At 40.2% G+C, this 27212-nt stretch overlaps 1 protein-coding gene across 1 annotated transcript in view; it reads left to right on the top strand.

Moving 5' to 3' along the window:
• The window catches only part of lrfn5a (leucine rich repeat and fibronectin type III domain containing 5a), a gene marked incomplete at its 3' end in the record, with an annotated part of 72818 nt that extends 61255 nt beyond the window's left edge, over positions 1-11563 (top strand). The window contains exons 2-3 of the mRNA XM_081347474.1: positions 3193-4594; positions 10588-11563. Of these exons, the coding sequence (XP_081203600.1) occupies positions 3213-4594; positions 10588-11563 (2358 nt within the window). The 5' untranslated portion in view covers positions 3193-3212. The remainder of the gene's footprint in view (positions 1-3192; positions 4595-10587) is intronic.
• Between the last annotated feature and the right edge of the window lie 15649 nt (positions 11564-27212).

Genomic DNA, 27212 nt, shown 5'->3' with positions numbered 1-27212 from the left:
TTCAAGCACGAAGTGCTGAAACCCTTTTGTAATTGTGCTGATTTTTATTATTATTTTTCTTCTCCGCTAAAACGCACCGTGCAGCCCAAACCGTAAGGGCTAGAGCTTTGAAACTTTGCCATATGGTAGTACAAAAATCGAGGAGAGGTTATCAAATTATGACCTCGATTGGCCCATAGGTGGCGCTATAATGTCCACATTTACTAAATTGCTCATAACTCCTAGACAGTCTCAATTTTAGCATCACTGTGATCCCTGGCTCCAGGCGGACAAAATGGCTATTGATATATATATATATATATATATATACAGTGTATATAAATCACTATGGGCCCTATTTCAACGATCTGAAACGCAAGTGTCAAAGCGCAAAGCGCAAGTAACTTTGTGGGCGGGTCTTGGCGCTGTTGCTATTTTCCCGGCGGGATAAATTACTCTTGCGCCAGGCGCAAATCTAAAATGGGTTGGTCTGAAGTAGCTTCATTATTCATAGGTGTGGTTTGGGCGTAACGTGAAATAAACCAATCAGAGCGTCATCTCACATTCCCTTTAAGAGCAGACGCGTTTGTTCTAAAGCGGGTTCCTATTATAACGGCGGATTTGCCAGGCGCGCGCCAGGAGCGGTTCACAGCCAAGGAGAGCAACGCTCTCGTCAGGGACGTTGGGGATGGAGAAACCCACCCAAATTAACTTCGGTTAAAAAGGCGTATGATAATTTGGGTAAATGTGTAAGCTAGATGTATGCTTTTATCTATCTATCTATCTATCTATCTATCTATCTATCTATCTATCTATCTATCTATCTATCTATCTATCTATCTATCTATCTATCTATCTATCTATCTATCTATCTATCTATCTATCTATCTATCTATCTATCTATCGTAATAATGTAGGCTATGATTTGCAAAAATGAAAACTGCTGCTTCTGTGTAGATGAGAGAATCAAAGTGCATTCGCGTTGTGCACACGCTACATTGATTATGGCCAAGCATGCGCCCTTAAAATAGCATATTAATAACATGCGCAACGCGCCACTGACTTTAAACCATTTTTTCCTGGTTAGTAGCGCAATTGTTTTCTAAACCTGCAAAATAGCATGAAGGAACGTTTGCGCTGGAACACGCCTCCTCTTTGCGCTGAACCGCCCCGGGGAGCGCAAGTGTATTTCTTAGTTAACCGACGTGCTTCTGTGGAGGGAAAAGCGCGCTTTGCGCGAGTGCAAAATAGGAATGATACATGCGTCGGTGTACAAAGTCAATTGCGCTGGGTGCAAGATAGGGCCCTATAACTTTAAATGAAAATGACAACTGAATATAAAAAAATAAAAGCTAATTCAAAATAAATACTATAATAGTGTATAAATAATACAAAAAACTTATTGACACTGTGTTTTTGCCCCATATAATGAAAGAGAACTGTTGTTGTTTTGTCATTTTTGGAGTTTACCAGCCCCTCATATCACTATTCACATTCATTGTATAGAAACCAGCAGCGTGAATATTCTATTAACTTCCTTCAGTTGAGTTCTGCAGAGGACAATATCAGGTTTGAAATGACATAAGAGTAAATAAATAATAACAACTTGTCATATTTGAGAGAGCATTATCAACAAGATGACATAATCAGTCTGCAATCATGCTTTTTCGGTTAATTTCAGGTCTAATGCTCAGACAGTGTCCTCATAATTTCATAGTCTGATGTCAGCTGCTGTAGCCATTTGATGATAGCTGTTTTTAATGCAGTACTCTCTATGAGTGCATAGTTGTTAGACCCCGTATTGTGTCATTACATAGTCAACTTAGCGTAATTATATAATTAAATATAATACAGTTGCCCCCACTGGGTCAGGGTCTTGCAAAAGCGTTCCCTGTTCACACACACGGTCATTATGAAACAGCTCTTCTGCACACCCACACAATTCTAATGGAGAGTGAAGGACACTACAGTTGGAAAGAATGAGTCACACCTTCGAGAGAAGTGTGAAAAAGTAAGACAGGAAGATATTGTTAAAACACTTGAAATCAAAGATGAAAATAGCATATTGGTTTAGAATGAATTAATGTAGCTAATAAACTGAAGTGTTGAAATATCCTGTAGCGTGCATGACGTTTATTAGCCATGTGTTTTGCCTGAAATAAACCCACACTCCTTTAGAGACTGCATCAATCTATTTTCAGTAGTGTTGCCATGAGCACTTATTATAAGCTACTTTTTTTTTTCATAAAGTCGCTCATAAATATGGGCTGGTGGCTGTGTTTTATTGTTTTGGGGCTTATTTACAGTCATGTATTTGGACTAGCTAGCGATTAGCTGCCATATCACAATAAAAATTGACTACTAATCAAATCTCCACACCTGTTGTTCAAAATACTGCACTTTATATCTGATAGCTGAAAGCTGCAAGCAAATATGCATATACAGTAGTTTTCTAAATAAAAGATGTATTTCTTAATCTCTCCTTCCTTGCATGTGCATTTGTTCAAGAATAGTTTGTGTTTGTGTCCTAGGATACAACACATTAAGTGTTCCTTTATAAAAGAAAATGTTGGGTAGAAAAAAATACTGTTAACTTAAAGTATTTTACAGGTAATCATGTATTCATTCGTTTTGGGTTTGGCACAATGACATATAAGCCCATAATTACATTTTTGGTAACCACATATTAGCCTTTCTAATATCACACAGTATAAATGGCTCTTTATACTTGACAATGTTTAGGCCTAGATGCTTTTAAATCCAGTTATAAATGCTAGATACACTGTCTGAAGGCTTGCTTATTTTATATTATATGTATATTTTCCCTTATTTTGGATTATATTTATCAGAGCAGGTTACTTGTTTTTTTGTTTGTTTGTTTTTTTGGTTTTTTTTTTTAGATCTGGCAACACTGATTTTGAGGTTGGGAATGTTAATACGGTGTTACAAAACAGCTGGTTTCTTACATCTGACATGGGGTTTTGTTTGTGCAAGATGAACTGTTTATCACACTTCCTGAAATAACTGCAGGATAACCAATGGCTTGCTGTTATCTCATGCATTATGACTGCGCTAAGCACTGGTGTTTGATAAACATCTACAAATGCAATTATGCTCCAAGTGAATAAAGGCCTGCTTTGCTTGAAATTGTAGTTCAAAGGCACAGTAGCATATTATTCACACCCTTTGACTTTTTTTCTCTTTTTCCCCTAGGTGTAAAAACCTGATTTACAATGGAAAAACTGCTTGTCTGCTTGTTGGTTATCGGAATGGCAGTGAAGGCCCAGATCTGTCCGAAGCGCTGCGTCTGTCAAGTTCTATCCCCCAACCTCGCAACACTCTGTGCCAAAAAAGGGCTACTCTTTGTTCCGCCCAACATCGACAGGCATACCGTGGAGCTTCGACTAGCTGATAACTTTGTCACAAGTGTAAAACGGAAAGACTTGGCCAACATGACCAAGCTGGTGGATCTTACTTTGTCAAGGAATACAATAAGCTACATCACTCCACATGCGTTCTCAGACCTGGAGAACCTACGAGCCTTGCATTTAGACCATAACCGCTTGACGCGGATATCCAACGAGACCTTCAGTGGCATGTCTAAGCTTCATCATCTGATTCTGAACAACAACCAACTGACCCTCATCCACATGGGAGCCTTTAATGACCTACTAGCCCTCGAAGAACTGGACTTATCCTACAACAACCTGGAGACCATCCCCTGGGAGGCCATTCAAAAGATGATCAGCCTACACACACTTAGTCTGGACCACAACATGATCGAATACATTCCTGAGGGGACTTTCTCCCTCCTACAGAAGCTCAATCGCTTGGACGTGACCTCCAACAAGCTCCAGAAGCTTCCACCAGACCCGCTTTTCCAGCGGGCGCAGGTTCTGGCCACATCCGGCATTCTCAATTCCTTCTCTTTTGCTCTGAGCTTTGGAGGAAATCCTTTACACTGCAACTGCGAGCTGCTGTGGCTTAGGCGGCTCAATCGCGAGGACGACTTGGAGACCTGCGCAACACCCTTGCATCTCTCTGGACGCTATTTCTGGTCCATCCCGGAGGAGGAGTTCCTCTGCGAGCCGCCCCTCATCACCCGCCACTCTCACGAGATGAGCGTCCTGGAGGGCCAGCGAGTAGCATTGAAGTGCAAAGCCAGGGGAGATCCCGAACCTGCCATCCACTGGATATCTCCCGATGGGAAGTTAGTCTCAAACACGTCACGCACGCTGGTTTACAACAACGGCACGCTGGACATCCTGATAAGCACAGTAAAGGACATGGGCTCTTTCACGTGCATTTCCTCGAATCCTGCCGGGGAGGCCCACCAGACTGTGGAGCTGGTTATCATCAAGCTTCCGCATAACAGCACCAATAACATCCAGGAGCCTGACCCAGGCTCTTCTGACATCTCCACTTCAACAAGGGCGGGAGCAAACGGCAGCAACCACACCGGCGACGCCAAGACCAGTCCAGATAAGAGGGTGGTTATGGCAGAAGCCACCTCATCTACTGCACTCATCAAATTTAACTTCCAGAGGAATATACCTGGAATACGTATGTTTCAGATTCAGTATAATGGAACCTATGATGACTCTCTTGTTTACAGGTGAGAAATACTTTTCATTCTGTCATTTTTGCTTGTTGGGTGAATCCACATTAAATGTTTATCCATTTCTTGAAGTGGATTTCAAACAGTAATTGTTAGTCATTGTTTTTTATTTCTTTGTTCTTTTTGCTTGTTTGACTTCACAGACTGAAACTCCACAACCATCATTTAGAAAAAAGCCAATAAGGACCATTAGATTAACTAAGACAACATATTTCCATTGTGAAACAACCAAGAAGTAAAACTGAATTTGAATTAGAATTGTGCTTACTATACAGTGAATTTAGTTTTGCATTGTTTTAGATCTATAAACAAAATGGCCTCAACTATTGAAACTTATGGACCACCTTCTTGAATGCCCTCATTTCAGATTTGCACTTTAGTAGATAATAGAATAGCAATGAGAAGTAAACATGAAAATACCTTCAGTATTTCTCTAAATGTGTACAATTTTGGACATCATAATTGTTATCATGTGAATAATAAAGCGCAAAACATTTGGAAATTAGCCAGATACATTAGTATGTGATTTGAAAATGAGTTTGTAGATTGTAATTTAGGAAGCCAATTTAATATAGGCTACACTAGACATTAGACACAACAAACTGACTTTGGCCCTTTGAGACAGCAGCAATGTGTTAAAGAGGCCAGTTGTGAAAAGGGATCTAATATTCAGTACATTAGCACAAAAATCCATCACCAGTTTGTGTTGTTCTAATGGATGGATGGATCGATGCTTTTTGTTCACGTGAAATGCTAGAATAGAAATCCATTCCATTCATTGCTTTTAGACTGTGCCGTGTTTTTGTCTTTTGTGGTTGTGATCTGTCATAGTGTACCCTAGCATTTATTTTCTATTACTTTATTTTAAACTTTGTCCTTTAAAATGGTTTAAATATATTTCCTTTTCCTAGCTTAAAGTGCCCCTATTATGCTATTTTGAAGATTTTGTTTTGGAGGTCTCCTACAACAGGTTTACATGCATCAAAGGTCAAAAAAATATTTTTTTTTCTCATAAAATAAATTACACATCACAACATTTTTCAATGATTGAAAAATGGAGGCTTAAAGACAGAAACGATGGCATCGATTGTACCATATCAATCTGAGCTCGAGTCCGATTATGAAACATTTGAAGAACTAGTTATTCAACCTGAACTTCCATCCCAAGGACGACTTGAGCAAGAAGTTTCTCAGTGATATGCTGAGGTACATAATGAGATGTTGCAATTGTAATTCCGCTTTAACAAGACTATGTCCATCAACAAACCAATGTGTATATTTATAATTTATTATAGTGCATGTTAACTTTACCATTAACTGTATCAATAACAGTGCATATGTTAGCCGAGCACTAACGTAAATGACTGATGTAATTTTAAAGTTTGTAAATCCTTTATCATTACTCATAGAAGTACCAACAATAGACAAGCTGCATTAACTGACAGTTTTAGATAATAGTGGCCCACAGCTGTTCGACACAACTATTTCAGTAAGACAGTAATAACGTGAGTTAGCCTGATACCTGCACAATTTAAAACACAAAACAACACATTTTGAACACCCGGTAGAAAAAATATACATCAATAATCAATCATACATGCAGGTTGTGATTCTGAGGAGCAAGTTGGTCCAAATAAAGTGGGTACTCTATCTTTAATGGATAAGCGTTTTTTTAAATCCCATTTAGACCTCCCAGAGATTTAAGAAACAATCATCAGAAGGTTATACTGCTGTTGTAATTTGTTCTCTGCATTTAACCCATCCAAGTTAGTGCTCAGGCCATTCCTGCTGGTATTGAGAATCAAACCTGCAACCTTTAGGTTACCAGTCTGAATCTCTAACCATTAGGCCATGACTTCCCCCAGCTTTGCTTTTTATGGTTTAAAGAGGTTGTGTGCACTTGGGAGAGTGGTCACAGAATAAAATCTATGGACCTCTTTGATTAGGATTAGCAAGTGTGTCTACCTAGAGCATATTAAAGTGTAAAACTGAATAATCATTATAATTTATGACTGATAATATTCAGAAACCATTGTGTGTGTTAGCCAATCTGTTTTAGTGCTATCTCGGAACAGTATTTCCTTTCACGTATGCTGTACTCATTAATACGTTCTCGTAATTACGTTCTTTGCAGACTCGCTTGGGGGAATCAAAAAGAGATTCATTTTTGGCTTACTTTATCTCAATGGGCTGCTGTAAATGAGCCACAGTCGGCTAATTACAATAACACACACTGGCCATGAGCGTTCCCTGTTCAATGAGACACACTGCAGAAGCAAAGCCATTACCTCGTCATTTGTGTACAGAGCACATTGTGTGGGAAGCTCTTTTTCACAAATGATGAGAATGAAGCCCACAGAAAGACAACAGATACATCTCAACCTATTTTTTTTAATAGAGATCTGGCATCTGGCTGATACCCCATGTTGTTATCAAGTGCTCCCTTCTCAGTTAACACATTTGGCAACAGACCGGCCGCAGTGAAACATAGACTATAATCGAATTTTCGCCACACATACAGGGCCAGTGGAATTTGTTCCTGCGATAAAGCTGCAGAAAAGTGCTATGAACTTATAACACAGACAATCCCCTGTCAAACCTGGGGTTAAGTGTCTGGCCACAATGATGATGTCTGCTATCTTGATTCTTGCCATTCGGAAACCTTCCGACTATCACTCCTACGCTTCAAGTCAATATAAAATGTCATTCATCATTCAATCTATCATTCAATGTATTCAATGCATTCAATAAGAAATTGATTGGATCTTGCAATGCAGGCATTAGGCTAAGTATTCTGGTGGTTTGTGATGTCTGTCGAAAATGAACGTCATTTCAGAGGTGAAACATTTAGATAAAGGTTTATAAAGATGAATCGTTTTTTTCTTTGGAATAAGGTGCAATTTTTCAAAAGCCAAGTAAGTACTTTTTACTATTAAATATTAAGTATTTTACTTTCACCCAAGTAGCCTATGCATTTAGCTGAATACTTTGACTTTTAACTGGTATAATTTTGACATAGTATCCATACTTTCACTTAAATTTGTTGTACTTTTTATACCCAATTTTTTTGTGTCATTGCCAAGGATTGCAAATGTCTTCACATTAACAGCGCCAACTGCCTGCTAGTATCAAGAAACTCCTCCACAAAGAGAAAACGTATGCTACCCAGATTTAGTGACAGTAACAGAGTCTAGGCAGTGTGCTAATTAGATGTTACATTTAACAATAAAGCATCTACAAATGGGAGGATATATTCCAGTGTCACTGCATAAAACTAGGACTTACTCAATGGCAGTGTAGAACGATGCAAATATTTTCAGCCATTTTGTGAAACATAACCCTAGCAGCTAGTTTTTTGACACCATTAAACACACACTGAGTTACTTAGAACAACCCTGCAATTAAAATTCATTTGTATGTATGATGGTGGACGCTCTCACCCAGCATACTGAAACGCTCTGACCGGCTGGGGCGCGAGGCCGCTTCTACTGAGAACCTTTGTGCTCCAAATCCAGTCGGTTTGCATGGGAAATCACAGAGCGCTTCTTTCAGCGGGCTGAATGAGCTGAATGTTTGCCAGGCTGCAGAGGAGACAGGTGGGGCGTGTGGGGAAGGATGATAAGAGATGCCATTGTTCAGGTCTGAAGTGAACGGTTCAGAGAGTGATAGCAGACCCCAGGCTCCTGCAAGTACAGCAGGACTTCCTGTAGATACAGCACCGAAGCAGATTTACCGTTGCTCCAGACTTACGCTCTCTAGATTATGTGATTAAACATGTCTGCAGCAGAGTAAACACGGATAAGATAAGAGATAAAGTCCTGATATCACAGTTTGCTCTACGTGTTTATTGTAACATGCCCAGGATAGTATAATAGGTTCTCCACATGTGGTGTGCTTAAATCTGCTGCACAAATGAAAATGCAACTTGAGCATTACCATATTTATCAATAGCTTAGGACTAGTGTGTTCCTGTGCAGAGTCCTCCGATGTGAAATCCACTTCTCTATCATACTGTTCTTTTTAGCTTATGAAAATTGTATATTCGTGTGGGTTTTGATTCAGAACACAAAACTGAAAAAAATCATGAACATGAAAAGAATCATAACAATTGACCCCTTGAAGTAATGCCATATATATTTTTTTACAAATTATGTATTGCTTCATTTGTATTATTTTTATTATGGTTTGATTCATTATTTTACTTTATTTTATTTCAGACAATATTTTTTTTTAGAAAATTTAACCCATTTAGAGGATTTTGCATTGCATCGAGATCCTGATCAGCCTTTCAGGTTTTTTTTTTTATTATTATTTCTACTATAGATAATTCAGCAAGCATGCATCATGTTTCCTGGGTGCACTTATAATGTTAGTATTATTTTGACATCAACAATTGTCATAATTTATAAATAAAAGGCATTTTTTCTAACCCGATTTTAGCCCTCTGATTTGAACGCTCTGTTTAAAGGGGTGTGTCTGCTGTGAGACTTCATCGAAACGCCCACTGCTGTGTTAGGCTAACATCTTTGCATATGAAATAAGTATTACATGTGGAACTCTCTCAAAAACTTCTTATAGCACGTTTTTACTATTACAGCTCTCAATCGTGAAAAATGTTGATTATAGCATTATATTTAGATTGTGACATAAAAGGAGATGAGCATTGTAGCCGATCACAGACATGTTGAGCGCATGAATGCATGGATCTTGTCATTGTAACTCGATTTCTGCACTCTAACGAATACTTTCATCATAACTAACAGTGCAAACACAATGTAAATAAGAGATTTATTGATTATAAATATTTGATCGCTTTCTATATATAATTTAATTACAATTTATAAAACAGATTATTTTCATCCTATTAAGCAAAACAATGTAAAGTTGACCTTTTATTCACTGGTTTGATTAACTGACACAAACGGCAATAACCAATTTTGAGAAAAAGAACATCTGACTGTACATTAATCATTACATATCAAAAATCACTGGTCACTGTGATTTTGGTTAGACATGCACACATAATCAGTACAAATCAAACAATCTGTAACAAAGCAATAGTGACACAGTAAAAAATTATTGATTCTGCAAATCCAGCGTCAGAAGGAAGGTTATGCATCCAGTGTTAGCGTCAGCGTCACACATGTTATTTACCTATTACTTGATTACGTGCGAATCAGTGGGCAGGGCTACTGTGGTAATGATGTAGAAGTAGGCGTAATCTTTTACCTTTCATTTAGGCACATTCCAAACCGAGTCGTTTTCTGGGCTTGGTTTCAGTAAAAGCTGTTTTTGGACTAACAAGGAAGTTTTCAGTTCTGAAACTTACTGGATATTCTTATAGTATGAAGGAAAATTTGATTTCTTAATTCATGACCCCTTTAAATTGATCAGAAGTGACAGTAAATGCATTTAGAATGTTAAAAAAGGATTTCTATTTCAAATGTTGTAACAATGTTTCACAATATTACTGTTTTTTACTGTATATTTTAGTTTAATTGTAGTCTGTGGACTTGAAAAAAAAATCTGACCTCACACTTTGAATGATAGTGAAAGCATATAATATTACAACAAAAGGAACTCAACATACAGAATGTAATTATGGGTAATGGACAAGCAATAACATGCCATGATCGATAAAAAAAAAGGTACAAATACATGCTGTTTTTATGAAACTTTTTATCAGTTGAATAAGCATTTGTCTATGCAGGTCTGCAAAAAAAGAAGTTCCGCAAAAAAAAATAAAAAAAGCCAAATGATGTAAAAATGTTGAAAAAGTCACAGTACATAAAACTTTCATTTTCCTTATCCATATATGAGATTACTCTCTCAGGGCTACTGCTGCGCTGAAAAATTATGTAAATTAAAATTTTGCATGAACTGATACCACTCTTGAGGTTGTTCAGAAGGTGTAAAGCAGTTTAATAAATTATTGATGAATGAAACCTATAATGTTTTATTCCAACACTCTTCTTTTCTTCACCCAACAGAATGATTCCCCCAACGAGCAAAAACTTCCTGGTGAATAACCTGGCTGCCGGGACGCAGTATGACCTGTGCGTCCTTGCAATTTATGACGACGGCATGACCTCTCTGACGGCCACGCGGGTTGTAGGCTGTGTGCAGTTCACCACCGAGTCTGAGTATCTACGCTGCCACTTCATGCAGTCCCAGTTCTTGGGTGGCACTATGATCATCATCATCGGGGGCATAATCGTGGCCTCCGTCCTCGTCTTCATCATCATCCTCATGATCCGCTACAAAGTGTGCAATACCGGCAACTCCGCCAAGGGGACCTCGGTCACCGACGTGCACTCTCAAACCAACGGGGCGCAGTCCCAGGGCTGTACCGTCACGCCGTCTGCGTCCAAACAAGGTGCATTGAGCATGGAGGCAGGCGAGGGATGCCAAAAGAGATCCGCCGTGCCTCTTCCTCCACCTCCAGATTCCCAAACCCAAACCTCAGAGACATCCATTCCAGACTGCTCCACCTCCACTTGCCTAAGCTGGTCAACACCCGGCTCTTCAGGGTCACTAAAGCCAAAGCGCAAACCAGCGCCAAAGCCCGTCCCCACGGCCGGCGCCACCGAGCCCAAAGTGGAGGCGCTACCCAACGCAGAGACGCAAAACACCAACCGAAACAACTCCACTGCCCTTCAGCAGACGGTCCCAACCCCTCCGCCCCCATCCCGCTTTAATGACACTCCGATTTTAAGGAGGGCTCGTCCGACTTCGTCCAAGTATATGACACTGCCCGTTGAAGGAGTGCGGGCTAAACGCAGGTACTCTTTGAACGAGAACCTGTCGAAACACCACTGCTACATTGGCTCGCAGAAGCTGGGGAACGTGTTTTGCAAGCGGAGTATGTCTGTAAACGGGATGCTAGTCCAAATGGCAAACTCAAATCTAGACAGCGAGAAAACTGCGTTTTCCAGTTCAGAGTGGATTTTAGAGAGCACCGTGTGAATGTACGACTGCTGGAGACTAGATGGAGTGCCTGCATCTCATTGTGTACGTGTGTGTGTGTGTGTGTGTGTGTATAGGCTCTCATAGTATATAAATGTGTGTGATCGTATGAATGTGCACGTTTTGCACCATTTCTTTAGTTTCCATCTACAAATCATATTTTCTGCCGTCTTTTTATTAATGTTTTCTGGAAACCCATGGATTACTGTGGATATTTGCTTTGAGGGAGGTGCTAGCCGCTCATAGCCGGATCCATTACCTAAGAGAGACACGCCTCCATCTTCACTGAACACGGTGAGCTTCACGGTAAGAGGAAAGCATCGGTGCCTTCCTGTGTCCTCTTACCAGAGGGCTCCTACTGGATACGAGCTTTGTGTCAGTTACACAGATAGAACGAAACATAAGAGATTTCACAAAAAAGCCTTTCTATTCAAGGAAATGACATTTCCTGCATATTATAGAGAAACTCTTATAAGAAAAAAAAAAACTATATAAGGACTTGATACTGGGACTTGTTATTAAATTGATATTTTTTAAGAAATCAAAGCTTTTTCTTTTCAGTGACATTTTGCCTTTGTTTGAAGGCGCAAAAAAAATCCATGTACAGAAAGACAACATCAGCTGTGTTCTTATGTTGTGTAAAATAAAATAAAAAAATTAAACCATTCCTTTTGTGTCGTTCTGAACGCAAACCAAATGTTCATGATGCTGCTTCAATTCGTGTAATACACAAAAAATAGAGTGATGTTTCAGGTATTATGGGATGGCATCGTAGGAGCTGTATATTTGTACATTTCATAGCCTTATTCATTATTAATATATAATCTACTTGAACTACAAAAATATTTAAAATGCTTTGACAAATGGTAAACCAGTTCATAAAATTGGCCTTTCCATGAACCACAAATCAATAGAGTAAAATAATTCAATAAACATTACCTAAACAAATAAACAGTAAGATAAAACATTATTTAAATAAAAAATAACCATGTTTTATCTTACTGTTTATTTGTTTAGGTAATGTGAATATGTCATATTCCGGTACAATCATAATCATTTCAATATTTTACTGTAAAAGTACACTTATTATCTAAAAATATTAGAGTTGTATTAAAATGTGCATGTTAAATGTAAAAAAAAGAAGTATTGTCTGTTATGTCCAGTGTAATTTGTCATATATATATATATATATATATATATATATATATATATATATATATATATATATAGACATTATAAATGTGTATAGGGAGTTGACTCTTTTTCACAATTTAACAGTCTTTTCACAGGCAATCCTCTTAAGCTGAGGATTGCCAAAGTGGACTGACAGCTGTATCTGATTCAAGACTTCCTGAGCTGTTATAGAAAAATATGATAGGCATAGATGTCCTGGTAGGTTTGTTTGCAATAAGACCCTTTAAAAATGTCCCCATCAATGTTCAAACGAAACCTACACCAACATGTGAATGGTTACATTACAGTTCCTTACAAAGGGTCAGGTGACTCAGAGTGGCAGAAGCTCACATAAAAAAATGACCCCTTTAAGCCCTCTTAATGGTAAGTAGCTTTAAGAAGATCTCTTTGACCACATATGGTTTCCGGTTGGCGGGCTTCAAAGGCCTTACGTCCCTCTTCAGCTTTATTGTCTCATAGAGAGACTCACAAGTCAAAGTACCCATGTGAATCTACCATAAAGATTTAGCCGAAGGCACTGACATTTTAACAACCCTCACTCCAATTTTTCTGTCACCAGTCTTTAATCGGAATGTGTCAGCTCATTAGAGGGGAGAGGAAGGGTGAACACACACAGAGAACTGCAACTCTTTAGTGGGAAATTAAAGCGTAATCGTTATTTATAGAGATGTCTACTAAACCGTGGTACAATGAGAAATTTCACAATTTTAAAATGTAAATACATGACCTTTTCTACTACTCATAATAATGATACACTTTATAAATTTTTATAAATCGCTATATACTGTGTGCACATAAATGCAAGTGAAAAAAGAAAAATAGAGTAGCACATCATCTGCATACCAATGACAAATGGCATGTCAGTTAATTACACTGGCAAATGAAAGCCTTCTTTCTTCAGCTCCGTCTGTCAAAGAAGACAATGGGTGTGACTGGGGATAGTCATCATTTACAGCAGCGACCACTGTGGTTAAATTGTCTGATTTGCGAGTGGTAGTCTTTAGCGCAGTTTGCACACACATAGGTTGATGATGTTGTTGCGTTGGTTCTGTCGTAACCTTTCTTTTCAATCATTTATCTTACTCGGTTTTCCTCTGCTATGGCTAAACCCTTGCATACATTCTCTTACAAAGCAGTAAATTAAAGAGATACTTCAGGATTTAGCATTAAGCTTTGTATTAGTAGAAAACCTGTAGTATTTTCGAATTACCGTGCTTTCCACCCTCATATCCCCCTGAGACGAGAGATTTATGTATTTTTTTGTCTGGAAAAAAATCCTCCAATGACGCAAAAATCATAATTTTGCGTCATCGGAGGATTTTCTGGCCAGAGGCTAAAGACTACAGCCAGTAGCAGCCTTTCTGGGGTCGCCATTCATTGTTTACATGCACACCTCTTGTTTCAATCTAACTGAATTCATTCCGATTGGTGAATCTGAATGTAGTGTTTACATGAACGCTAAACAAGTGATCGGTTGATGTGCGTTTTAACATTGCTAAGAAAATTACCGCACCCCCGTGAGAGATACGAGATCTGCCGCGGCCGTCAGCCTCGTCCTGCTCGCCACAGTAAACATGATGAATGGCGACTGTAGAACGCAAAAGCCGAATCCCGGACATTTTGGGCGATCTCGAAATCCCAGGCAGACTCGTCACGGAGACTCACTGGTAGCCTAACCTTGTTGTTTTCAACTGCGCTCTCTTACCGGTAGGTGTGGCCTCCTAGGGCAGCGAAGCAAGTGCATTCTGGGAGTTGTTGTCTTTCATCCACATAAGCCAAAAATACATTTTCTGGCTTTTCTCAGTCTAAAAAGCTCCAAATTAAAAAATTTCTTCACATTTCTTCTACATAAATGACCTATTTTAAATACACATTCATCTTTCCAGAGGTGAAGTATCCCTTTAAATAAAAAAATACATAATGGGCCCAGAATCGAGCCATGTGGGACACCACAAGATATCATTTTCTGTTTGTAAATTAAAGATTTGTATTTTTTTTAGCTGTAAACTATAAATAGAATCTATTAAATTAACAAGATTAAATGGTTGAAATATACAGTTAAATCGTTTTAACTAATACATAATATATTGTTATTACAATATTATGATTCTAAGCGTCCGTAGACTCTGTTTGTGTAAAGTATGGCATATATATATATATTTTATCATAAAGAAGATTCATGTTGGTAAAACCTGATCCCTTTTTGTATGAATGTGACATCAGTAAACAGTAAAAGTAAACAGAGCACATCACACAGCCTCTCAGCCCACGTCAACATATATACTCTCGACAACATAACAAAAATATGTATTTTGGTTCAATCACTGATGTTAGGTTTGAGATTCTGTTTAGGTTTGTGCCAGATGCATTGTACACAGTATATCTGACATGAGCCAACCTTGACTGCAATTTATTTTTATCACAACTACGTTAACACCCAATAATCTCTGCTGGTGGTGAAAAATTCACTCAAATTAGATAGTCACTGGATCAAAACCTAATGATATCAGCCCTTTTCCATCTCCCTCTGTCTGTAAGACAGCCTTCTAATATACCTAAAACAAGAAAATGACAAATAGGCGGATATATGCTTGAAGACACATATATTCCATGCCAAGCTGAAATAATTGTTTAATTACATGTCGAGGAAGGTGCCAGTTTTCTTTGTTTCTTAAATAATGTAGCATCCTTTCATTAACTTTTAATTTATCTTGGGAGGGACAACAGATAGATTTGGCTTATGATAAATTATTGACAAATGCGTGACATTGAAATCATCTAAATCTATCTGTCCTATATTGCTGGACAGAAGATGAAAACCGCTTGCCTGTCATCTGGAACCTCTGCTAAAAAGAAATACGTTCAATATGCACCCACATGGTGGCTTAAAACTCACATACATATATATATATATATATATATATATATATATATATATACACACACACACACACACATATACATATATGTGTAAATATATATATAATCTCTGAGCTTTGTACAACTGTGCACAGGATAATAATGAAATGTATGCATGCAAGTGTACATGCACACATTAATATGGGTATTGTAAAGTACATATTTGCCCTTCATACATTTGACTTCATGTTTTAGCAACATTGCATTGACATCCTTTTCGTGACAATGAAGACACAAAAAGGTTCTCTTTAATTGATTTTGGGGTGAAATGCAACCTGTTTTCATGAGATTCACCCATACAAAATGAAGATGTGTGAAGTTCAGCCAAAGTGGCAAAAAATAAAGATTAATTTCAAAATCTTTTAATTGTAATATCAAGCAAAACAAATATTAATATTCTTAATAAATTCATTTCTGAGCCGATTTAGTGTTCTTAATGACATTTCTATTAGATTTGGATGAATGCATTTCTAACTTTAAAAGAAAAAAAATCACAAAAACACGATTTATCAATTAAGGTGTTTTTCTTGATTTCTTATACCCAGCATTTTTAATTTATTTTTCTAACTTAAATTATTGGGTAAAAAATGTATTAATGAATTTTTGGAAAGCCCAAACCAAACTCCCAGTGCAACTTATCAAATCTACCAAGTATATTTACATGTCTGAACAATAGATCTTAATCTCTGATTAAATACAAACTTCTTTTTGGAAATCAATTTTTTTTTTTTTTTTTTTGGACAAAGCACAAATGTTTTCCATTTAGCCATCATTCAATTAGTGTAGTTGAACTCCAGAAGCTGCTATTTGATGATTTCTCCCAAAGCCTTGGCTGAGAGTTCTAAAAGCTCCCACTTGCACACTTCAGGAAAGTAGTTTAGTTTCTGCCTAGTGTGTCATGTCCAGAGAACTGGGGAGACTAATGAGAATAGACGCAAGTAGGCGGTCTGATTCCTCTCAATTAGCATTGATTTGCACTTTAAGGAGACTGTAATTTAACCACATTCTTCTCCACAATAGTCTCTCTTGCATGGAAGGAATGGGGGATGCAAATATAAAGGAAGGATCAAAGCCGTGAGAGCTCTGTGCTTCAAAGAGGCCTTCAGCGTGAACACACAGGATCCACGTTAAGTCTGCGAGACATCTAAGGTGTTGCGCTGTCAGTAACTCAACGCAGGAATGCAGTCGTGGCCAAAAAGTTTGTGAGTTCAAAAAGTAAAGGGAAATATTAGAATTGTCAAATCAAGTCAGAGGCAAAGTTTCTGTTCTCAGTGCATCAACATCAAATGTGACTTTGCTTGCTTAATTATGTTTCTGGGGCCTCATTTATAAAATGTTGCCTAGAAACCGTTCTAGATTTGATCTAAGATCATTTCTCAAATGTGCGTGTATGTGCGATTCAGAGAAAACAAACGTATGCACACAAAAAAAAAACGTGTATGCCTCTCTTCCAGATGTGAAATCTATTTCTGCATTATAGGCCATTTTTAGCCTACAGATTGGCCAAAATAATTTACATTATTGATTGTGGAATCTAAGTATGCCGGACTGCCAACTTTTGAGTTTGGAGTGAGAACTTTCTAACAAAAAAAAAAAAAATGTTCATAAAAGAAGAATGCGGTCAATGATGATGATAAATGGAGATAATTTACATCTTTGGGTAAATGTTTTAAATGTAGCTTTTCAAAATCTTTCCAAACATCTTTACATGATAAATTCAGCAGTTATAGAAAAATCTGAAAGGCATAGATGACCTGGGAGGTTTGTTTGCAGGAAGACCCCTTAAAACATTCCAATGTCAATGTTCAAATGAAACCTATATGTTCATATGTAAGGTTACGGTTCCTTACAAAGGGTCTGGTGACTCAGAAAATGGCAAAAGCGCTTGTAAAAATGTCCTTGCTGTGGCCCTGGACTAATGGTAAAACTAATGCTGAAATGAAAGAAATGGTAAGCCCTAATGGTAATGGATTTGGTTGTGATAAATGAGAACAATGATATTGATATCCCTGTATTTTTATGTTGTAACACTAATGTGAGATGTCAGTTATTGAGATGTAGGGAGCAGAGGTCTTTCGCTTGAAGAGCCACGAGCCATAGACTCCAGCTTGAAATGGTTTTTGGATGCAGCAAACTAATATTCCTGCACATGACATTATCACATGTGCATCATCTCAATGGTGAGCGGACTATATCAGCATGCCGTTGCCCCTTATACACAATGCATGTGCACGTCTCACAGAAGGGAAGCGTTTCAGTGCATCTGGATTACTGTCAATCTTGAATGACATCGTCAGTAATCCTGACATAACCTGACGCTCAGTGATTGGCATTAACACTATAGTGGTGAGGAATCTGGATGCTAAATCTCCTGACACACATACAGCTGAGGCTGTAAAGGCTGTATAGTGCTGCAGCTGTTCTGTTCTTGTTATTAATTTATGACTAATATAGGAGTCCGTTATCTATATGGGAACCAAATTTGTGATTAATAGTTTGCAGATTAGAATCCACCACTAAGCACCACTGAGAACTTGTTAGATTAACATGACTTTAAGATGCCTTTCCACGAAGTGATCAATCAAGTTACAAGGATGTTCCCAGTAAAGATACTGAAGCGACAGATTTAGCCTCAAGCAATGCGGATTTTCTGTCAGTGACAGTGTAGAAATATAAACAAGCAAATTATATATAATAACATCTTATATATATGTTATATATAACATCTTTTATAATATATTATTAACAAAATCTATATGAATGTCACATATGGTTAGGATATAAGATTTATATGCATTATCCCTGGTCAGTTTCATGTTGTAGCTGGTTATGTAGTGTAGGTTTTAAAAAAATAAAATAAAATAAAACATAGAATACAATACAATAATAAAACAAAATAAAATAAAACAATAAAAATAAAACAAAATTAAACATAACTAAAATAAAATAAAAGTATTAGACATACAGTAGTCCAGATTTCTTTGTTCGTTTCACAGCAGTTTGCTCACCCAGTATAAAATATAGTATTGACATGAATGCTCTGAATTGTTGTAGAAAGACTAAAGAGGTCATGACTGAAAGGGATTCATCCCTGCCCTCACATACAACATGAATGAATGTCAAACTCTCTTTCAACCCTCACAGTGGATCAAAGCTCGCTTGCAGAAGATTTCTCCACATTACCTCAGCGCCAGATATGAACCACCAGCTAGAGCCGAAGAAAAGCGATGCAAGTCATTAGAGTGGCTAAAAAAGCAAATGCTCTCCATCAGTGTCACTGCAACTTCCCTAGATGCAGCTCAAACAGGCAGCGATGATTTCCCACTTCTGCTATCGATCACAAACCACCTGCCTTTTTCTAGTCAGACAATTGACACTCAACGGGGGAGAGATGCATTGAGGGTCAGGGTTATCTGTGAACTTTGATGAAGAGGAACCATCGTGGACACGCTACGTCTTTTAGGAAAATGCCATCTCAAGAGAAAAGCAAAAGATGCTAAATCTATTAAAATACAGAGATCAGGTCAAGACCATTACTCTTAAGAAAGATGTTCCTTTGTTTTTTACATATGTTAGTCAAGTCAGCCAAATGAAAACCCAGGCCCTCTCCAGAAAATCAATAAAAGCATAATGTAGTATTTTCTGAGATTATTTAGCCAGCAGCATTTACAGACATTTGGCAGATGCCTTGTTACTTTAATTTTTTTAGTGTGCTCCCTAGAAATCAAACTCATGAAAAAAAAAAAAAAAAAAAAAGAGGTTGCAGAAGGAAACACAATGCATTAAGGGCCGGGGGGTGAAAACTTTTTGAAGATCAAGGTAAATTGTACTTAATTTGTCTTCCTGTATCTTCGGTTGCTTCCGAAGGGCAGTACTAAATAATAATAATAATAAAAAAAGATATTTAAACAAAATAAGAAAAAATAAAACATCTTCATCCTGTTCAAAAGTTTTCACCCCACAGCTCTTAATACTTCTGGAGCATCAGTGAATGTTTGAACCTTTTTCAATAGTTGTGCTTGAGTCCCTCAATCGTCCTCAGTGTGAAAAGATGCTCAAAACCATACAGTCACTGCTAGAAAGGTTTCAAATATGCAAAAGATGCTGGCCAACTGAAGAATTTGCAGGATTTGAAGGATTTTTCTGAAGAACATTGTGCAGTTTAACTGCTCAGGACAAACAAGGGACTCAAAAACAAACATCACAAAAAAAAAAAAACAGTCGTGGATCATCCAGGAAACGACACACAGTATTGGGGATACTCCACTTTAAAATGAAAATTCTGTCATCAAATACTCACCCTCATGTTGTTTCAATCCTTTATGAATTTCTTTCTTCTGCTGAACAGAAAGGAAGATATTTAGAAGAATATCAGTAACCAGACAGTTTCTGGTCTCATTGACTACCATAGTATATTTTTTTTCCTACTATGGAAGTCAATGAGACCAGAAACTGTCTGGTTACTGACATTCTTCTAAATATCTTCCTTCCTGTTCAGCAGAAGAAAGAAATTCATACAGGTTTGAAACAACATGAGGGTGAGTATATGATGACAGAATTTTCATTTTAAAGTGGAGTATCCCTTTACGAATCAAGGGTACATAAACTTTTGAACGAGGTTATTTTTACATATTTTATGTAAAATATCTTATTCAGGACAGTACTAAATAAAAAATAACATGCATTTTGTATGATCGCTCTTATTTGTTAAAATTTACATTTAGCAGATTCGGCATTATGTGAAGTTGTGAGCATGACTGCATCATTTTATATCACAATATAGTATATGCTATGTTGTTTTTCTGTTTTGTAGGAATAAAGGGCTCAGACAATTCTGGGTCGAGATCAAGCCCAATGATGTGCTGGACCGGATGAGGACCTGAACACTGCCAGCTGTGTTTCCAATTGTGGAGATTAAGTGCTGAGGCTTGAGGTTTGGGTAGGACTTTGGGTTAGTCTCAGCACAATCCGTCCCAAGCTCAAGCAGCTCAGAGAGGACAGACAACTCTCTGGCAGGCCATTCCACCTCTTTAATCTGCTCAGGGGTTCAACCTTGCTTTGATACTTTGAATTAATACCCACCACTGCAAAAACAAGGTTTGGTTGACTTATGTGCGAAAATAACAAATCAGTGCAATGTTATAAGAAAGATCAACGCTTTTTTTATGCCCTTTCCATAGCACTTCTAACTGTGACAGTCTAATTTTAAAACGGATGACTTGGGTGGACAGACATTTCCTGATGACTATTCTCTTTATATCGCCTGCTGTGTCATGATACCATGATGCTGGTTTATAAGAATGATTATTTTGAAAAGTCTTGCCAAAATAAAAATAAAAAGCATGCAAATGCATACAGTCATACCAGCAAACTCCAAACTGCCGAAAAAGCAGTTGAAATCGTTTTGGAAAACTCTGATATTAGAATATAATACTGTTTCGGTAGTAACGTTCTTTTGAAACAACAACAATCTCTATGATGACATCCTAAACTGTAAAATGACTATTAAAAAAAATTATTTAAACAACTTTTCCTTTCAAATAATACGTTTTGACAAAAAAATAAAAGTTTTATAAAATGATAAACATCACATTTCAGCCTATTGATTATGTATATTATATATAATTTGTCTGAACAAAAATTGGACTTTAAAAAAAGTTGTAAAGTTGGGTTACCAATGCAGATTCATTGATTAATATGCACATTTTAGCATCTCTAATTTGTGTGCCAAAGCTTGAAAGGTGTAGATAGGCTACAGTGATGGCACAAACCCAGAGCCCAGAGACGACAACCCACAGTGGAGTCGAGGGAGGGAGGAGCCAAGTTGGAATGATGGCTGACGTCAACTGGGAGACGACCGACCTAGGCGATGCCACGGCTATGAATGTCTGAAGTGTAGCCAGACTGCCCAAGGAGGCGATGCCGGTGTGGTGGAGGACCAAGGCGTACACGAAGGGAAGGAGGAGTCCGCTGCAGCCGCAGGGGTGGAGGAATGGAGCGTAGTCGAAGATCCACAAGTCTGTGGCGGAGGTGGTGTGACGACTGAACAAGAGGGAGCCGGTGGGACGAGGGAATCCGGTAGAGTCAAAAGGCCAAGGGTGTCTGGTGGAGTCGAAGGTGGGAGGAGTCAAGGCGCAGCCGAGATGATCTGGGGCCCGGAGGCGGAGCCACTGGATCTATCCGCTGAGGCGCTGATGGTGGTTGAAGGACCTGAGGCTCGACGTGACTGCACTGCAAACCTCCAACAGAGGTGGAGCTGGAGGACTGCCTGAGCAAGGTGGTGACGGAGGCAAATGGAGATTTGACAGGGTCAAAGGTAACAATCCATTGTTCATACATCTGTGCTGTCTAGAAACAGTGATGAAGGTTCCGATAAAACAGATAAAGAGTTTATACAGTCCATAGTGCTGTCCAGAAACAGCGATGAAGGTTCCGATAAAACAATAAACAATAAACATAATACTTTTTTTTTTTTACTTGTGTTGGTGTAATATAGTGATGACAAAAGAATGAATCATTCATTTGATCCATTACTTTGAAACAAAATAACAATTCACGTAAATGAATTGGACTTCATCACTAATCAAGAAGCATGGCAAGAAGCAAGATCACACTGGACAAATAACACATATCTCGCTAAGCAATAACAGGATTCAGTAACGTAAAAATAAATTGAATTGGCTTATTTCATTAAGCTTCTACTTGCAAGTATCCATCAAATTTATGAAAGAGCTTTTAAAAAGACAATAAGAATGCTATTTTTGCCTTTAATCGATTGTACGGAGGGACATCTCATTATGATAGATCTGTCTCTTTCTCTCACAGTCTTTGAGATACAATCCTTTTGAGTGGCCTGAAAATCATTTATTCTGTGTTTCTCAGAACTTCAAGGAGAGTGGAGTGTCTGTGTAGTGAACACCATCATCATGTGATGTGACAGGAACCCAAAACTCCCATTCACAGTTAGAGCGTTGCTGTGAAAGAGCCTTATTAATAAATAATTGGGTGCAATCACATAGCTTTGAGAAAAACTTTCATGTAAAGTTATCTGGAAAGCCCCTTTTCATTTAAAGTTGAGTTTTTTGGGGTAGTAAGCACTTTGAAACACATTAAAAAAGATCTGCAGGTGTGCATTATGCAAATGACTCCTTCTCTTAAGCTTTCGAAGCTCTATGCTGTTTCAGCCAGTGAAATGGCTTTCAAAGGAAGCCCAGAGGTCCATTGTACAGAATATAATAGTCCATTCTTCCTGCTTTAAAACCAACCTAAATGTGACTTTTTGCCATCAAAAGTGAATTTGATTGACAGGCGATCTGACCAATCATAATCTGCCATCCGCCATTTTTGTCCGACAAAGCAGTCAGGAGAGTTAGTGTTAAAGTTAGAGTTCAGTCGATTAACGTTGGAGGATTTGAACTTGAAAAACGGTGTGTATTGACGTCTTTCCGCGGTTAAAACAACATTCCTTCTTGTGTTCATTCATGTTTATTTGATGCTATAAATTAAGTAGAAGGAAGAGATTATCGGTTCACGAGCAGCTTTAACTGAGGCTCTACAGCGATCTGTCAGACACATTAAAGAGCCACAAAACGGTAATTTCTTTAAAAAATGACCAAATTTGAAAGGTGAGACTTATCAAAAGTAACCTGGTCTGTCCTGTCTGTCAGCGCGTTGTCAGTGTTCTCTCTGCTCCACAATGTAATTTTCACTGCGTGAGAACATGGTGTGGCATGAGAGAAGCGTGGCTGGTCGGACATAGCAACAGTAACTAAAGGGGGCGGATCTTTGCGAACAGTCAGTTGCTTTAATAGGCTGTGAATAAGTCTAAAAGTGGAAATGTTGAAATAAAAGCATAAAGGTTTTGATTCACAAACATAGGCTTTTTATTTTACTCTGTAGTTGGGCATTTGCCTATTTCGTATAATCATCCAATTAAATGAGAATATCACTACATGGGTGTATTAGTTGTAGCACATGCACCCACATCTCACCCAAATGTGCTCATTGTGGCATTTTATGCTTCACAGAAGATAGTAGACAGTGAAATTCATCCATCAGTTGAACCCCTTTTTAGTAAAACACAACGTTTGGCTGAAATAAGCATGTAGTATTATATTGCGCATTATAGTGCGCGTGATATAGCAGGCTAAAACCAACAAATATATTAACAAGTCCATATAGAAAAGAAAGGAGATTATCAGCTTTGCTGAAAGTGTCCATAGAGAGACAAACAACTCCATTCATAATTATACCATATGCAATGTTGTTCCTTATGGATAATAACTAGCACATGTCTTACGAGCATGTGACTAAACGGTGTACAAGAAATTATTAGATAGACAGAAAAGGAGATGTAAACATATGTATCCTAACACGTATGGTTTCCACAAAAATATTAAGCAGGACAACTGCTTTTAACTCTGATAAAAAATGTTTCTGCAGCAAATCAGCATTTTAGAATAATTCCAGAAGGATCACGTGACTCTAAAGATTGTAATGGCTGCTGAAAATTCGGCATAGAAATAAAATAAAATTATATTTTAAAATATTATAGAATAGAAAACCATTGTTTTGTAAAATGTAATTGTAATTCACAATATGACTGTTTGTTCTGCATTTTTTTATCAAATAAATACAGCCTTGGTTAGCATAACACCGACGCGACAAAAGCAGATTGCTGTCTATACTGGATGCCGCGGCGCAACTGTCGCATCTGGTGTACATAGTCCTGGCTGTGTAAATAGAAGAAAAAACAAAGTGGATCATACTGATCCACGGAGCACCAAAACACTGTTGTAGCCAATTAGCAATGGTATGATGGGCACAGAGAGAGGGTGAGCAATGCGGCAGAGAGGTGGCTGAAACATTACCAAAGACAAAAAGGTCAGAGCAGAGGAATATATAACTGAGGAAAGAAGGTTTACGATCAGACAAAAAGCTTGGACCCGCGTTAATATTGGAAAAGCTTACATCGCTGGAGAGACGGGAAGGCCTGAAGGCGGATGCTGACGCTCCTGTTGCTGCTTGCTACGTGAGTAACATTGGTTTTTGCTGTTTCACTGAACCAAGATATTTTGTTGTATGCTGTTGGTGTTATGATGCAGGAATGAAGCGGAGAGAGAATCCATACGCAAGCACTAAATTTAATAAAACAACAAGGAAAACCAGGGCAAACAATGGAACACAAAACTCAGGACAGAAACATGACAACAGCTACAGCAAACAACGACCGACACCCAACAACTGAAGCACAGAGGTTTAAATACACAGGCAAACAAGCTAAACAAGATAACAAGGGGGTGTGGTTAATCATAAACACCTGGGAGACTAATAAACAAGAAAAACTACAAAGGACTACAAAACATGGCACAAAACAGGAAATAACAAAAGTCCACACAAGACAAGGGGAACACAAGACAGGAATCATGACATAGCCCCCCACTTAATGAGCGGATTCCAGACGCTCCTCAGCAAAAGTCCAGGAGGGTGGTGAAGCGGAGGCGGACCCGGGGGCGGGATGGAGGGCCAGGCCCGTGGAGCGGAAGAGGGCCCGGATACTGCAGCAGGACAGGAGGCCAAGGCGGAGCAGGCAGTGCAGGCGTCCGAGGCGGAGACGACCCTTCATGTGGCCAGGGAGGAGACGACCCTTCGGGCGGCCAGGGCGGAGACGACCCTTCGGGCGGCCAGGGCGGAGACGACCCTTCGGGCGGCCAGGGCGGAGACGACCCTTCGGGCGGCCAGGGCGGAGACGACCCTTCGGGCGGCCACGGCGGAGACGACCCTTCGGGCGGCCACGGCGGAGACGACCCTTCGGGCGGCCACGGCGGAGAAGACCCTTCGGGCGGCCACGGCGGAGAAGACCCTTCGGGCGGCCACGGCGGAGAAGACCCTTCGGGCGGCCACGGCGGAGAAGACCCTTCGGGCGGCCACGGCGGAGAAGACCCTTCGGGCGGCCACGGCGGAGAAGACCCTTCGGGCGGCCACGGCGGAGAAGACCCCTCGGGCGGCCACGGCGGAGAAGACCCCTCGGGCGGCCACGGCGGAGAAGACCCCTCGGGCGGCCACGGCGGAGAAGACCCCTCGGGCGGCCAAGGCGGAGACGACCCCTCGGGCGGCCACGGCACAAGAACAGACACCGGCTCAGGAACTGGAACAGACACCACCGGCTCAGGAACTGGAACAGACACCACCGGCTCAGGAACTGGAACAGACACCACCGGCTCAGGAACTGGAACAGACACCACCGGCTCAGGAACTGGAACAGACACCACCGGCTCAGGAACTGGAACAGACACCACCGGCTCAGGAACTGGAACAGACACCACCGGCTCAGGAACTGGAACAGACACCACCGGCTCAGGAACTGGAACAGACACCACCGGCTCAGGAACTGGAACAGACACCACCGGCTCAGGAACTGGAACAGACACCACCGGCTCAGGAACTGGAACAGACACCACCGGCTCAGGAACTGGAACAGACACCACCGGCTCAGGAACTGGAACAGACACCACCGGCTCAGGAACAGGAACAGACACCATCGGCTCAGGAACAGACACCACCGGCTCAGGAACAGACACCACCGGCTCAGGAACAGACACCACCGGCTCAGGAACAGACACCACCGGCTCAGCGGCGGCCATCTTGTCAGGGGACATAGGCTCGGCGGCGGCCATCTTGTCAGGGGACACAGGCTCGGCGGCGACCATCTTGCTAGGGGACACAGGCTCGGAGACGGCCATCTTGTCAGGGGACACAGGCTCGGCGGCGGCCATCTTGTCAGGGGACACAGGCTCGGCGGCGGCCATCTTGTCAGGGGACACAGGCTCGGCGGCGGCCATCTTGTCAGGGGACACAGGCTCGGCGGCGGCCATCTTGTCAGGGGACACAGGCTCGGCGGGACTGACTTGAAGCTCAGGCTCGGCAGGACTGACGTGAAGCTCAGGCTCCGGCTCGGCAGGACTGACGTGAAGCTCTGGCTTGGCAGGACTGACGTGAAGCTCTGGCTCTGGCTCAGCATGACTGACGTGAAGCTCTGGCTCATCAGGCCCAATAAGAGGAGGAAGATCGCTGAAGTCATCAACCTTGAACATAGGCTTGGCGGGCACAACGCTGTCAGTCACAGGCGCGGCGGGCACGACGCATACTGCCTTGGCCTCGGCAGCTCTGGCGTGAAGTGCGGGCTCGGCTGGACTGGCGTAAAATGCAGGCTCGGCTGGACTGATGATGGGGAGTTTTGGGACCACCGGACTCAGGACCACCGGACTCAGGACCACCGGACTCGGGACCACCGGACTCGGGACCACCGGAAACCAGCATGGCTCTGTGCTGGACGGAACCAGTGGCGAATAGGGCCCTGGGCTGGACATCCCCAACCCAGGGTCGAAGAGGGGCCAGAGTGGAGAGTGCTGTCGGGACTCCTCTCGACCACCTCCTCTACTGCGGCCTCCACGGATCCCACGAAATATGACCAACCGGGTCCCCTCATAAGATTGTCCTCTCTCTGGTGGCTGGGGAAGAGACACTGGCAAAAATG

Source organism: Scardinius erythrophthalmus (genome assembly GCF_964197995.2).
Source record: "Scardinius erythrophthalmus genome assembly, chromosome: 19".
Lineage (NCBI taxonomy): Eukaryota > Metazoa > Chordata > Actinopteri > Cypriniformes > Leuciscidae > Scardinius > Scardinius erythrophthalmus.
Note: the sequence above shows the minus strand (reverse complement) of the source record. Positions and strands in the feature narration are given on the sequence as shown.